The sequence below is a fragment of the Uloborus diversus genome, chromosome 5 (assembly GCF_026930045.1).
Source record: "Uloborus diversus isolate 005 chromosome 5, Udiv.v.3.1, whole genome shotgun sequence".
In the NCBI taxonomy this organism is placed as follows: domain Eukaryota; kingdom Metazoa; phylum Arthropoda; class Arachnida; order Araneae; family Uloboridae; genus Uloborus; species Uloborus diversus.
In genome coordinates, this window is record NC_072735.1 from 72,877,397 (window position 1) to 72,891,285 (window position 13,889).

A 13,889-nucleotide genomic window follows, 5' to 3' on the forward strand; every position below is an offset into this window, starting at 1 on the left:
TTAAGTAGGGGAATGTGGGGCAAACTGAAACAGCGGGGCAAAATGAAATGGTGAAATATTTACTCTGTTTTTAGCGCCACCTATCAGGTAATAATACTAACTTTGTAGTAACGCATGTAGTCTAATCTAGGTCAGAAAAAAGTTTCCTCTGAAAATCAAAGCATATGTAATACGCAATTTTCAAAAATGGATACTCATATTGTAATATTTTGTTGTAAGCCAAAAGTAATTTTTGTTATTTTAAAATGACAAATTTCTTGTTATTATTGTTTTAAATATTAGTTGAGACCTATTAATATTTAGTTCAGTATTTATTTATTTATTTAAAAGTAGGATTATTTTTATTTTAAATGTTTCGTATAATAATTAGTCAAGTGCAAGTGGAGCAAATTGGACGAGACAAAGTGAAATACTTCATTTCGTTTACTTATTCAATCACTTGAGCATTCATTTCTTACTTAATTCCTTTACATTTCTTCACTTAAAAATTCATTTTTTTTCTTCATTCACTTATTTTCCTATTCATTTACTATTTTACTCACTCATTTATTTTATCTCATACATTAATTGATTAATTAAATAATTTATTTGTTTATTGTTAATAAGTTATTCATGCATTCTTTTATTTACTCAATTATTTGACAAAAAATGTTTTTAATAATGAAATAGAAAATGTCTCACCAGAAAAATATTTTATTTTTTACTTTGCTCCATAAAAAATAGTAAAAAAATTAAACTTTTTTTTGAAGGTACAAAATTACTGCCAAAAAATTAAAATAATGCTTAAATGCAAGTTTTATTTGAAAATACATTGTTCTTTCTTTATGTACTGGAGTTTTCAATACAAAATTCCAATTATTTTCATTTTAAAAAAGGTAAGTTTTCTTCACTATTTCACTTTGCTCCAAATTTCTATATAATTTAAAAAATAACTTACACTGGTGTGCAAAAATTAAGGAAGAGACGGTTTTTTCAATATAACTTTGTACAAAAGCTTTCCAAATCAACACATTTAATACGTAAGATCCCCAATACGTAAGGACATGTGTAATGTAAGCAACACTTACTAAAAGAGAAATCGGAGGGATAAAAAGAAGCTTTATTGAAAAAGTAGCATGGAGCGCAATGCGACTGAAGGCCGAAACATCCCTGTGTTGGGTGTCCAGCAAGAAACATCCGGTCTTTAGTAGGGGATATGATCTCCCCCGACTGCTAGGCAGGTTTCACAGTGTCTGCCCATGCTGAGAATGAGGGTGTCAATGAGTTGTTGAGGCATTGCTGCCCATTCGTCTTGCAACGCCAATCGAAGCTCCCGAATCGTTACTGGTGGTAAGGTACGATCTGCCAAGCGTCTGCCTAGAAAATACCATACATGCTCGATGGGATTGAGATCCGGAGAACGTGCCGAACAATCCATACGTTCAATATCCTCACTTTCTAAGAGCTGTTCGACAGCTACTGTGCGATGACATGGTGCATTGTCGTCCATGAAAAGGAACTGCGGACCCATAGCGCCTCTAAAAAGACGCACATATGGAAGAAGAATCTCGTTACAATAACAGGTCCCGTTGACTGAACCTGCGTCGAAGATGTGAAGGTCTGTACGACTACCAAGCATGATGCCTCCCCAAACGAGAACACCGCGACCTCCTTTCAATGATGTTCGAGGGATGATTGCGGCTTCCCCGCTCTCTGCAGATGAGTATGCGATGAGAATCGCTACTCAGACTGAATCTGCTCTCATCAGTAAAGAGTACTCGTTCCCATTCATTGTCTCTCCAATTCCGGTGTTCCCGGCACCACAGAGAACGCCTTCTCCGATGGGCAGGCGTTAGAAGTACACACCGTATAGGGCGTCGTGCAAACAGACCACCACCGTGCAGTCTTCTGGCCACGGTAAAACGCGATATCGGTCGTCCAGTCGCCTGTGTCGTGTGTCTAGCGATTTCTCCCGCTGTCTGCCGCCTGGCTCTTCTGGCCTGTAAGACAATAAATATACCGGTCATCTGCGGGTGTGGTTCCTCGTGGACGACCACTACTGAATCCCCGGATAGCTGTTTTTGTAGTTTGAAATTGTCTCCAAAGTCGTGAAACGATGCTGTGAGCAATTCCGAACTCTGCAGCCACACTTGTCACACTGCGGCCTTCCTCCAACTTCCCAATGATTCGACCTCGAGTAAAAGCATCCATATGTCGTCTTACAGATTGATTATTCGCCATTTCTCGCTGAGGCAGCAACTCGGTGTGATTTTAACTGCTATACGGCGTGCAATCTCTTTGCCAGAAATACTGATCTTTCACCGAGCACATATTTTATACTACTCAGACACTCCCCCATTACGTCTGCCTGCATATCTGCGCATGTGCTACCGTACATCACCTTACTTAATAATCTCCTGATTGGTCTTTCTGTCCGCTCTGCCTCTTCGTTCAGTTGATATGCTAATTTTTCGACTTCGTTCTTAATTTTTGCACACCAGTGTAGTACTATACATAGGATATATATACGACTATATAGTACTATATATACGACAACGTAAAATTTTTAGCTTTATAATATCCATTTTAAAATATTATTAAAAAGATACAAAGCATAGTTATATTTTGCATTAAACATTTGTTGTTGTCGTCGTGTGTCATCTAGGCTGACAATTTGGGGTGCTTCATTTTTCCAACTATACCGTAATTTGGTGTGAAGTCCGACTTCTACCAACCTTTCAGTACACACATGCCATAAGTACCCGTTTATAGGGTAGGCAACCAATCACAGCAGAAACACATTTACACAAAGAAAGGACAAGGACAGGAGAGAGAAAATACGTCCATGCCCGAGCCGAGATTTAAACCCAGACCTTCCTGTCGCAGTCAGACTTCTCTGACCACTAGACAAGGCAGGCGGCATATGAAACATTTAGCATTAGTCTTTTTTGTCTTTTACATTTACTATCGTACTACGTTTTATGCACTAAAAATTAATCTATTTTACTTTTTTCCGTTTATCTTTTCATATTTGTAGCATTTAATGTATTCGTATAAATATACTATGCATAAACATCACAATGCTAGTATTGGCGCAGATAAAATAATTTAAAAACAAGCAGATTAAAGGCAGATACAGTTGGCTCTCTGTTTAACGACGCTCTGTTTAACGACATTCTCTATTTAACGGCTTTTCACGGTCCCAGATGGTCCACTATAGTGTTAAAAGCATTCTATTTAAGGACGCTTTCTACTTAAGGACGATTTTTGCGATCCCTTGAAAGTCGTTAAACAGAGAGCCAACTGTAATAACTTAATAGGAAGTTAAGAAAAACTTCTTTGAAAATGCAATAAAAATGCAAATATATAGACACATAGATATTACTAAATCAACAAAAATTTCTATCTAAACACGTATCTATTTTTTCGCGTACAAAAAAAAAAAAAAAAAAAAATCCTATGTTTATTTTTTTATGATATATATTTTTTCATGACATAAAAAATTAAAGTTATAAATCAGTTACTGATATTATTTTCAAAAAACGAGTTGATGTGTGCATCACATGACTTTCTTTTACGCTAATTCAATGATAATAGTGCCTTAGAGTAAGCAAAGAAACTAAATATTTTTATCGCAAGTTTGTTGCTGACTGAAGCAAAAAAAAAAAAAAAAAAAAATCATACAGATTAATTTTCCCAATATTAGACATTTTAATGTGATTCAATGTATATCTCTCTAAATATCTCGCCAACAGTGGCTAAAATGAAACCAAATTTAAAAAAAAAAAAAAAAAAGAAAAAAAAAAACGCCAAATTTGTCGCCAGGTTGGCGAAAAAACGTGGCGATCAAAAGCTTGGCTATATATCACCAAGTGTTTTCCAAATTATAACACCACTTGAGTTTTCATTGGAATTGACAATGATTTCCCCCAAAAAAGGCGTAAAAGACCCCCTTTGGAACATCCGAAGGCAATCAAAAGAGAAGGTGCATAACTAGACCTCACCAGAGTCTACGTACCAAATTTCAACTTTCTAGGACATACCGTTTTTGAGTTATGTGACATACATACGCACATACATAGTACCTACATACAGATGTCACGAGATAAGTCGTTGTAATTTGGGGATCGTCAAAATGGATATTTCGGGTGTTTATACGTTCTTGGGCATATATCCACGTGTGGTCGGGTTTAAAAAAAAAAAATTGAATATTCATTCGGGGGCGAGCAAAATGGAAATTAAGGACAATTTTTGAGAGAAATTTTTTTCGCGAATACAATACTTCTTTTACTTCGTAAAAGGAAATAAGAAAAAGGTTTTCAAAAATACTCTAGTTAAAAAGACGTAAACATAACATTTTTTTATTGTTATCACGGGACGCGGGTGCGTCCCGGTCGCCAAGGAAACCAAACGTCAGCAGCCAACAAAAGCAAATCCACCGCCAAGGAAGCCGGAAGAAAATAAACGCGACCAAGAACAGTTAACGTGACAGAACAAGTTGGGGGGTTTCGGGGTTTTTCACCCCTCTGTATCTCAGCCCCATGAAGACCCCCGGAGTTGATTTTTGGTATACTCAATCTCTAGTAGCCCTGACGACGTAAAAAAAATACAATACCCTGGACCATCAGGGGGAGGAGGAATTTAAGTTAGAAAATCGCTGTTTAAAAAAGTTTTTACTTTCTTTGACACGGCTACAGCCCACACGAAAAGAGAAATCAAGCTGAAATTTCGCACACACATTCCTTGTGCCCTACTGATGTGCCTTTTGTGCCATTTGACCCCCTCCCCCCTCCCCTCTCGTTTTTACTCCCCAAATTGTTCCTTTCTGGGGTTCTGTCACAGCCCCCAGGAGGCTACGGTAATGATTTTTTGTATACATATTCTTATGAGGCCACTGACTACATATACAAAAAGTCAATCCCCAGGGACATCATGGTAAGGAGTAATTAAACTTTGAAAATCAATAATTTCCCCTTAATTCTTATGTAGTACTTGCTCTCAGCTCATAGAGTTTGTTAATCTCTGACTGCAATTGCAAGGTTAGAACAGATCTAACAGTTATTCAAAAGTTGTCTTAGGAAATGAAATTCAGTCAAGACTAAAACATATCCAACAGTTGCAACTAGACGTTAAATCGCGAAGAGCACAAATTTGCCACAGCGGACTGCGCATGCGCGCGGACTAAGCTCATTGGGCTTTCTGCTTTAAGATTCCATGTTGTTTGTTTATATTTAAGCAGATAAACAAATTAATGAATGAGATTAGAATGCTGTCCCCCCCCCAGGTTTTGCCGATGCGAAATTTCCTTCCCCCTGTTTTTCAGTTTTGATATATTTAAGGGGGTAAGAAATTTTAAATGTCGGCGCGAAACTGGGGTTAAACGATTAGAATATTTTGCTCAACATATTATATGAAACTATACCCACATGAATATGACGACACATATAACTTTTTAATTGAAAGCGGAACATATCACTTTTTATTGTTTTGCTTATTTTCGAAATTAATGCATTTTTCACAAACATAACACATTATGAATTGAAAATAGTGTGGATATCCGTGCTTTGCAGTAATTTGTTAACAGACAAAAGTTTTTCAATTAATTTAAGCAAAACTTTTAATGAGCTTAGTTCGCGCATTTCATGCGCAGTCGCTGTGGAAAATTCAGGATATCTGCGGTTTGACGTCGAGTACAGTTGTATAGATCTTCTGACACATTCAAATTTAAAATATTTAATGGCATAGTTTTTTTTTTTGCTTGGTGATAACATGCGTTATTTCGTCTTTTTAATAAACTTTTTTACAAAACTAGGTATTAGACAAGACAAAGACCTCCATCAAGAGAAAAGATAAATCTCTAAACAATTAAAATTATCCCATAAAACGTAAAATAATCCACGATTTAAAAAAAAAGTCATTAAATAAAAAGTGAAAAGCTATATTAAAATAGCCCGCAAGTTGTAAAACATTAAAAAAAAACCCTTCATGAAAGTGCTGAATAATCCGTCAAATGAAGAAACTGTGATAGAATTTATTGCAAAGTTGTAAAATACTTGAAAACAACATAATTTAAAATATCGTATTTTATTATCCAAAAAGTTTTCTTTGCAACAGAGAGGATACAAGGATTGAAATAAAAGTTAAACGACTCAATTCTCGCAAAACGAACATAGAATCTTAATGGTCAGAAAATAACTTGACGTAAAATTAGCTTGCCAGTGTTGTTCCTTAAAAACACAAAACAGCGTTGTTTCAGTTGAAAATTTTCTGACCTCAAATTCTCACCAAGAAAACCTTTAACTTTTCCGCACAAAAAAGAAGGCCTTCACAACCTAAACCCAAAAACCCTCAGCCTTAAAAAGTTATGATGTCTAGTTTGCCCGCCAAGTATCTGCCAAACTATCATCCTCCTTCTTCTCCTCTTTCATCACACCTACTTCAATGAGAACCTCCTCCCACCTTCAACTCCTCAGAAATATGAATAGATCCTTTAAATTGTGTTTATCTTGTTTGGCGGGAAGCTTTTTGCTCACCAAGCAACCACTTCATTTTGAAAAGTTTCCAGCCAAACAGGGTAAACAATTTAAAGGATCTATTCATATTTCTGAGGAGTTGAATGTAGGAGGAGGTTCTAATGGAAGTAGGTACGATGAAAGAGGAGAAGAGGGAGGATGATAGTTTGGCAGATACTTGGCGGGCAAACTAGACACCATAACTTTTTAAGGCTGAGGGGTTTTGTGTTTAGGATGTGACGGCCTTCTTTTTTGTGCGGTAAAGTTTTCCTGGCGGGGAAATTTTTACAACAGGGTTGTTTTTGATGAGATACTTTTAACCAGAAAAAAATCTATTACGGTATAACTTAGATTTAACGATTTCCTCAATTTAATGATACATTTCAATGTTCCAGTTTGACGACTTTGAATGTTTATGCTTCTCGATTTAGCGATATTTTTGATTTAACGATAGCTTTTTCCAGCCCCTTGACAATCGTTAAATCGGGGTTACACTGTGTTTTTCCAGAAATGAAAACTTTTGAAATGAATGAATTTTTCGAAATTTAAAGTTTTCCTGGTGTCTAAAAAATATCCTTGGTTTTTCCAAGTGAGTTAATTAGATACCCTGTTTTAGTTTAAAAAATATCATCATAATTTAAAAACTAAATAATTATGACATATAAATTCTAAGAAAACATTGTGCTATAAGTTGTTTAAGAGCAGATAGAATTGGTGGCACTCACTGCATAAGGGATGTATATTGTCCTTTCTTTTCTTGTACGCTGAGCGTAAAATGATGCAGTAGTACAGTAACTGACTCCCCGTCACAGTAGGCAGAAGTGATGACTGCCGACTGCCTTTCAAATAGATTATAGCCGACAGAATGACTATGATCAAAGCAAGACCACAAGAAGTCCACAGGCAGCTCAGCACATCGATCACCTGTGTTAAAAATAATAGAGTGTATTTTAATTAACTTTCATGGTATGCTTCGTGTACACTTTTTCAGCATAAGTGGTTCTCTGAGTTTGAGACATATACTCATTGGTCAATGAATTAGAAATCTTTGAGTGCGATGGAATGCATGCACTGTGCAAGGGTGTGGGAAAAGTATCATGATATTGAGCATGTTCTGCTGGCATGGAAGTAGTGTCCTGGTATTCCTCGAGGGTAAACAAACAGTCACGCCATATATTTGCCTAGGTGGATATACTGACAGATATACAAGGGCACCCTGCAATGTTGCATTTTTATTCTGATGGCGACGGATAATTCGACAATACATCGTGTCAGAAGTGTTGAAAATTGGTTTGCTGAATAACAGTCTGACTTTCAACACCTTCCCTGGCCACCGCACAGCCCGTCTCTTAACCCCATAAAAAACGTGTGGGTTATGATGGAAAGATGCATTCAACTGCACTCTTCTCCTCCATCTAATTTACAAGATCTAAAAAGCTGCTTAGCCAATGCATGGTATTCTCTAAATGCAAATGCACTCCAAGAAGTTTGTCGACTCGATGCCCAAACGAATCAGAGCAGTTATCCGTGCAAAAGGTGGTACAATGAAATATTGATCTTGGATTTCTAGTTCATTGGTCAGTCAGTGTACAAGGAAGGTTAAGTTATAAACAGTAAGTTACAGTCCTTAAGCCAAAGCTAAGGAAGAGCTACAGTAGAACCTCGTTTATGCGGCCTCCATTTATCCGGATTTCGAGTTTAACACGATCAAATTTGTTGAGTTAAGGAAAAACAGTCACATTTACCTGAATAATAATTCGGAATTACAATAGCAAGAAAAGATCAACAAATACGCGAAACATTCGCACTTTTTTTTGATGAAATATACTGTCGCGGGCCAGTAAAGAGCAGTAACTCCAAATTTTGTATTTTTCATTTTTTTTTTTTTTTTTGCATTTTCGAGATCTATTTCACTTTAGCTTTATTGTACAAGTTTGCTTATTTGGTTTCTGCTGAAAAAAAGCGCGAAAAAACGTCTACGTCCTACGTTTCCCTATTGTCAGTATTAAATCCTAAATGTTTCTTCAAATGTCTCGAAAACTCATTGCTGCAGATACTGCTGTTTACCTGGACACGGCAGTATACAACTCCTGCATAGGTCGCGCAATAAATTATAGTAGTCTAATGAACAACATGGCGTACTTGGTGTGTCAGTCGGACACCACTGCAGCTGAACTATAAATGATGTGTTTGGCGAGTAACAATCCTCTGTAATTTTGTTACAAAGCATCGTTTTTGCTGCAACAACAGATAAGTCTGCTTACTTACGAATTTTTTTTATTTATTACCGAAATTTCCCGGATTATATAGGATTTTGTTTATCCCGATTGCCTTTGCTCCCAGTTAGTCAAGGTAATGACATTCCGAGACTGAAGTTTCGTTCTTGTTTTGTTTTAATCATTGTGTAATAGTTAGTAACCGAGTTGAAGGCAGATGTCATCTCATCGAAGCTGAGAGTGCCTTCAATCGACGAGTTGAGCCATACCATTGCTGCGGACCCTCGCTGGTGCTCTAATTGTATTTTAGATACTGGTTTGTTGGCACTCTTAGCTTCAGTGAGATGACATCTGCCTCCAGCTCGTTTATTATACTATTCCAGACTGATGAGTCCATAGTAAGACAAAGCTGCAGTCTCCTGATGTTATAACCAAGCTATTGGTATATTGGCACAGGGTTGAGTTGCAACTTCATTTTTCAACATCCAACCCGAAAGCAATTTTAAGAGGAAAAAAAGGTGGGGGGGGGGGAGAACTTGTTTCTGACAAATTTTAGGATTCGGAATTAACGTTTGCAGCTAGTTGACTATCAACTAATCTAAAGGTTATAATTTTGTATGAATTTCATTTTTTCACTTTTTTTATTCATACTAAATATCAGTAGAGGAAAAGGTATAAAAATGGGTACAAGTGTAAATATGGACACCCTTCCCTAGTGGGTAGGGGAGGTACTGAAGACTGTCGGCGATCACTGTGTGTGGTTCCATTTATTAATATAAGATAGCATAGAGCAGTTGGAAACATTCTTTCAAGTAGAATGGATGCAGCATGCAGCGTGAGTTATTTTGCAAATTGGTGTTTTTCTAGACTGCGAACTTTTAAGAAATATGTGAAATCTTTTTCTTTCCATGTTCTCATGTTTAGTTAAAAACATTTTCATAGTGTTATCCGGAAAGCGGCGATCTTAAGCTACTTTATGAAGCACACCTTTAGTCACGCACGCTTTTACGTTACATGTGATAGAGGGCATCTTTCGTAAGTGTAGTTGGTGTAAATATAGGCCCCTACGTAAAGAGAGCCTATAATCATAAATTCTTTTTTTAAGCAACAAAAAACATTTCCCAAGTGCTGCAACTTATATCTTCCGTGATGGAAAGTTCTCTGAAGGCATTCGGGGAGAGGTGTGAGTAAAATGTGTTGTGTGCCAAATGTGAGTACGCTTAGAATGTATAGAGGCTGTTATGTCTGCGATTTCTGTAAATATTTTTTTCTCCTGTTATAAATGAATTCTTTACCATTTTGCATAGTTTTATCCAGTTTTTCAAATATTTTTGGTGATTTTAAGAGTGCCCATACTTACTCCCTATTTTTCTGAGGCTGTTTCAAAAGCTTTTTGTTAATCGATGTTTTTGAAATGAACTCATTGATATTAATCATTGCTTTACCTTATCGCATTAGGATACTAGTTATAGTTGTTAATGAAAGACAAAAATCTAGAATTTTTTGTCTTGAAAGTAATTTTATGTCAAAAATAAAAGATGGTGCCCCCACCTTTTCCTCTAATGGACTCACACCTCCTTAGAGAGTAGTAGAGGTGGCATCCACCTTACACCTTTTTCTCTAATGAATTGCAATATATTCTTTAAGGTAGGGGAAAAGGGCGCACATGTGAATGGGACATCGGTGAACAAGGCATGTTTTACTAAAATCATCAATCAAGAAATCTTGAAAATTCTCGAATAATGGCAATACCGGCCCTACCGCTCTGCCGAACTTTCAGAGTAATGAGACAATTTACGTTTCTGTGGTGGAAACTTCTCTGTTTGAGCAGGTTCTGTACATACCTTTTCAGTCTTTTTCTTGTGAAAACATATTTTCAACAAACTAAACTTAAATATTGAAAACCGTTAGATGAATATTCAAGTAAATTTATTTAAATGTTAAATTTTTTAAATAAAATTAATATTTCTCTTTTTGCGAGTTTGTTATCTAAGGTAGATGATGGGGCACTTGTGATCACAGCATCTACAGAAGTGTGAAAGTTATTTGAATAATTGTGAAATTAAAAGTAAAATCTTGTTATATCAAAGAAATAATACTTTATTTAAAAAATATTGGTACATTTAATACTAAGGGGGCATCCTCTTACTTTTTATCAAAGATTTGATCCGTCTTCGCATTTTTTTAAATAAGTTTTTTTTACAATTAATTTGTATTTCTTTGTCGTGGTGCCAAATTTGAATGAGTCTTTCTGTCAGACAATTCTTGTTTGTGAAGTTCTATTTCTTTATTTTTTTCCTTTACAATGGTTTAAATATTCTGTACTGGGCTCATATCTGGACTGTCTCCATGCCATGGAAGTGTTTTTATATTTTTTGTCATGCAAAATGTTGGTCACAGATAAAGTTTCAAGACACAGAACTCTATCATGTATGAATAAGAATCTCCATTTGGAAACCTATTTGGAAATCTTTTCACTGAACAGAACAAACTACGAGACTTTAAGACTTGAAAGTGAGCAGTTATATATTCGGGAAAAAATATTATCCCTTTGAAAAATTACTGCACAATTTAAACTGACGCAGTATTGGTTACAAAACCCTTCTATGTAATTGGTAGATTCGTATATGTTTCATATTAAATATTTTTTCTTCAAAATATGATGCTTGTCCTACATTTTTTAATCGTGTTGATACGTGCCCCCATATGTGAATAATTGAGTTTTTAAAAATACCATGAAGTAAAGAAATAGTTTTTAAAAACTTTAAAAAAAATCCACGACACAAAGAAAAGACGGTTCATTAATAAGCACAATTTTAGTTGAGAAATTGATAATACTTTTGGAAAAATAAAAAAATGAAAAAAATTGTTCACAGGTGTTCCCTATATTATAAAATATGAAACATTCATCAATAAATAAATTTCGTAAAAAATGTGCGCAACTGATAAAAAATACAGAAGGTACTGTTAAAAACCGTAACTTAAAAAAACTGATAAGTCTTTTTATTGGAAAGGAGAAAAAATGAAACTGAAAAACAAATTCTAAATAATTCATTTAAACGCCTTGGAAAGGAAAATGGAGTTTTGAAGGCGAAAAATGAGGATTTGAAGGTTTGTTGGCAAATAACAGAGAGAAATTTTCATTCTCTCCCTGTGACCAGGCGTTAGCCTAACCACTCCATCTTATAAAATTCAATTTTTTTTCAAAAAATACAAATAACTGAGAAATAAACTAAACTTATTTAAAGTAGCATACGTTAAAACAGCTTCAAACTGTCAAAAATATTGAAACACTTATAAGTCACAAAAGAACGAAATCTCAATCCCGGGACGTAATTTTGAGTGAAGTATGTATTCCATGTTGACAAATGTCCAAAAAGAAACTATTTCATTTATTATCAAAATATAGAATTAAAATAAGTTAATCTTGAATTACATTATCAATTTTCCTCCCAGTTCAAGAAAAATGAATTATTTCTACTCAATATTTTAACCATGAAGTAGTTGAACAAGACTAAATGTTAATATGAATTTTTTATGCGCCACTAATATTTTGTTTTAGTTAGAAACAATTTTTTTTTCTACGTTTATTGCTTTTCTGATACAGAAAATTTGTAAAGAAACTAAAGATTAAAAAAAAAAAAAAAAAAAAAAGAGAGGCGGTGGAAAAGGAAAAAACTTTTCAGTTGCTTTTGAAACTTTCCTTCTGGCCTTTTAAAAGGGTCAAGTAGTACTTTGGGTTGTCCTTCGATTAGGAGTTACCTTTTACTCAGTGTTCTCAAGATTTTTTGTGGGTAAAATAAATACTACAAAAAGATACAGGTGAAGTGGGAAAAATAAAGTGGGGAAAAAAGATCAATCACGTCATCGTATAATCTGTTGCTCAACCAAAAAAGTAGAGAGAAAAAAAAAAAGAGTAAAAGTCAAGGCATAGAGTTTTAGTTGAACTAATATTTATATTTGGTCGTTAATTTGCTTTTAAATTGATTTGAAGGTTATTGTTTACCAACTCAGAGTCATGTATTGTGTTATGTTTTTAGGAAAATGATTCAGCAGATGCACAAGCATTCATTTTATTAAAACCTATTTACTTGCTTTAAAGTGTCAAAAGGTACATTTAGTATTGCCAAGGAAATAAACGACTGAGTTTTAAATGCTGTATTTGGAATAGGTAATCTTAGAAACTTAATCGACTCATGAAAATCCGATTACAATTTAATCAATGGATATTTTGATTATTGCATTTTATGCGTTAAATAAATTGTTGTTTAAAATTTTTTTTGTAATTTCGCAGTTAAGAAGAAAAGATTACAAAATCATGACATGATTCCCCGAGGAGAGAGGACTCTAAGTGCCTGTCATCATTGTGGCAAAATAAAAGCATGACAAAGCAACTCGCAACAGCGGAAGGAAACACCGTTACTTTTGTTACGTGCGAAATAAAGTTAACAACATTTTTTTCTTTATTTGAAATGCAACGATATGAGTAACATTAAGAAGAAGAAGAAGAAAAAAAAAAAAGATCAGTACTAGAACATTGTATTTCGATCAAGGAATGGAGTAAGCCACTTTCATTTATCGAAATAGAAAAATGATTGCTTTTGATACTTTTCAGTACACAGCAGATTGATATTTAGTAAAAACGGGCAAATTCGAATGTTTAGAACAGCGATTTTGCTGCGAACGAGAAAGTGCGCAGAAACAAACTCAGAGTGACGAATCCCACTTCACATGCTTTCATTGACAACCACGACCGACTTCCGGCAGGCTGCACTTCACTACACTTCGCATTAAAGTGTAAATATCGTCTAAGTTTTCAGAAAATATTTTTAACGAGAGATAAAAAATGAATTTTCGAGAACTCACCATGGCGTCGTCTTCTTCCAGAGAAACTGTTTTTGTTCCTGCCGGAAGAAGCCGAGGAGGCTTAGGTTTTGGATCGATGAGCGCATGCTCAGTGCATCGGAGGAGCAGACGATGCAAATGCTTAGTTCCGATGTGAGGAGAGTTTGTTTATTCATTGGCTATTGTGAAGAATCGTTATAATTTAATTGCGAAAATACACGAGTTTTTGACCTTCTCGTTGCATACTTTTTATCTTGCTCACCCGACATTATACTTTAAAACGAATGAGTAGTATTTTGCTCAAAGTTTATTTATTTATTTATTTTTTTGGCGTATG

At 35.1% G+C, this 13,889-nt stretch overlaps 1 protein-coding gene across 1 annotated transcript in view; it reads right to left on the bottom strand.

The window, feature by feature from the left end:
- Positions 1-13,660, bottom strand: part of LOC129222693 (cytochrome P450 4V2-like) — a 108,244-nt gene extending 94,584 nt beyond the window's left edge. The window contains exons 1-2 of the mRNA XM_054857225.1: positions 13,574-13,660; positions 7,217-7,415 (exon numbers count right to left, since the gene is read on the bottom strand). Of these exons, the coding sequence (XP_054713200.1) occupies positions 7,217-7,415; positions 13,574-13,576 (202 nt within the window). The 5' untranslated portion in view covers positions 13,577-13,660. The remainder of the gene's footprint in view (positions 1-7,216; positions 7,416-13,573) is intronic.
- Positions 13,661-13,889: the final 229 nt, after the last annotated feature.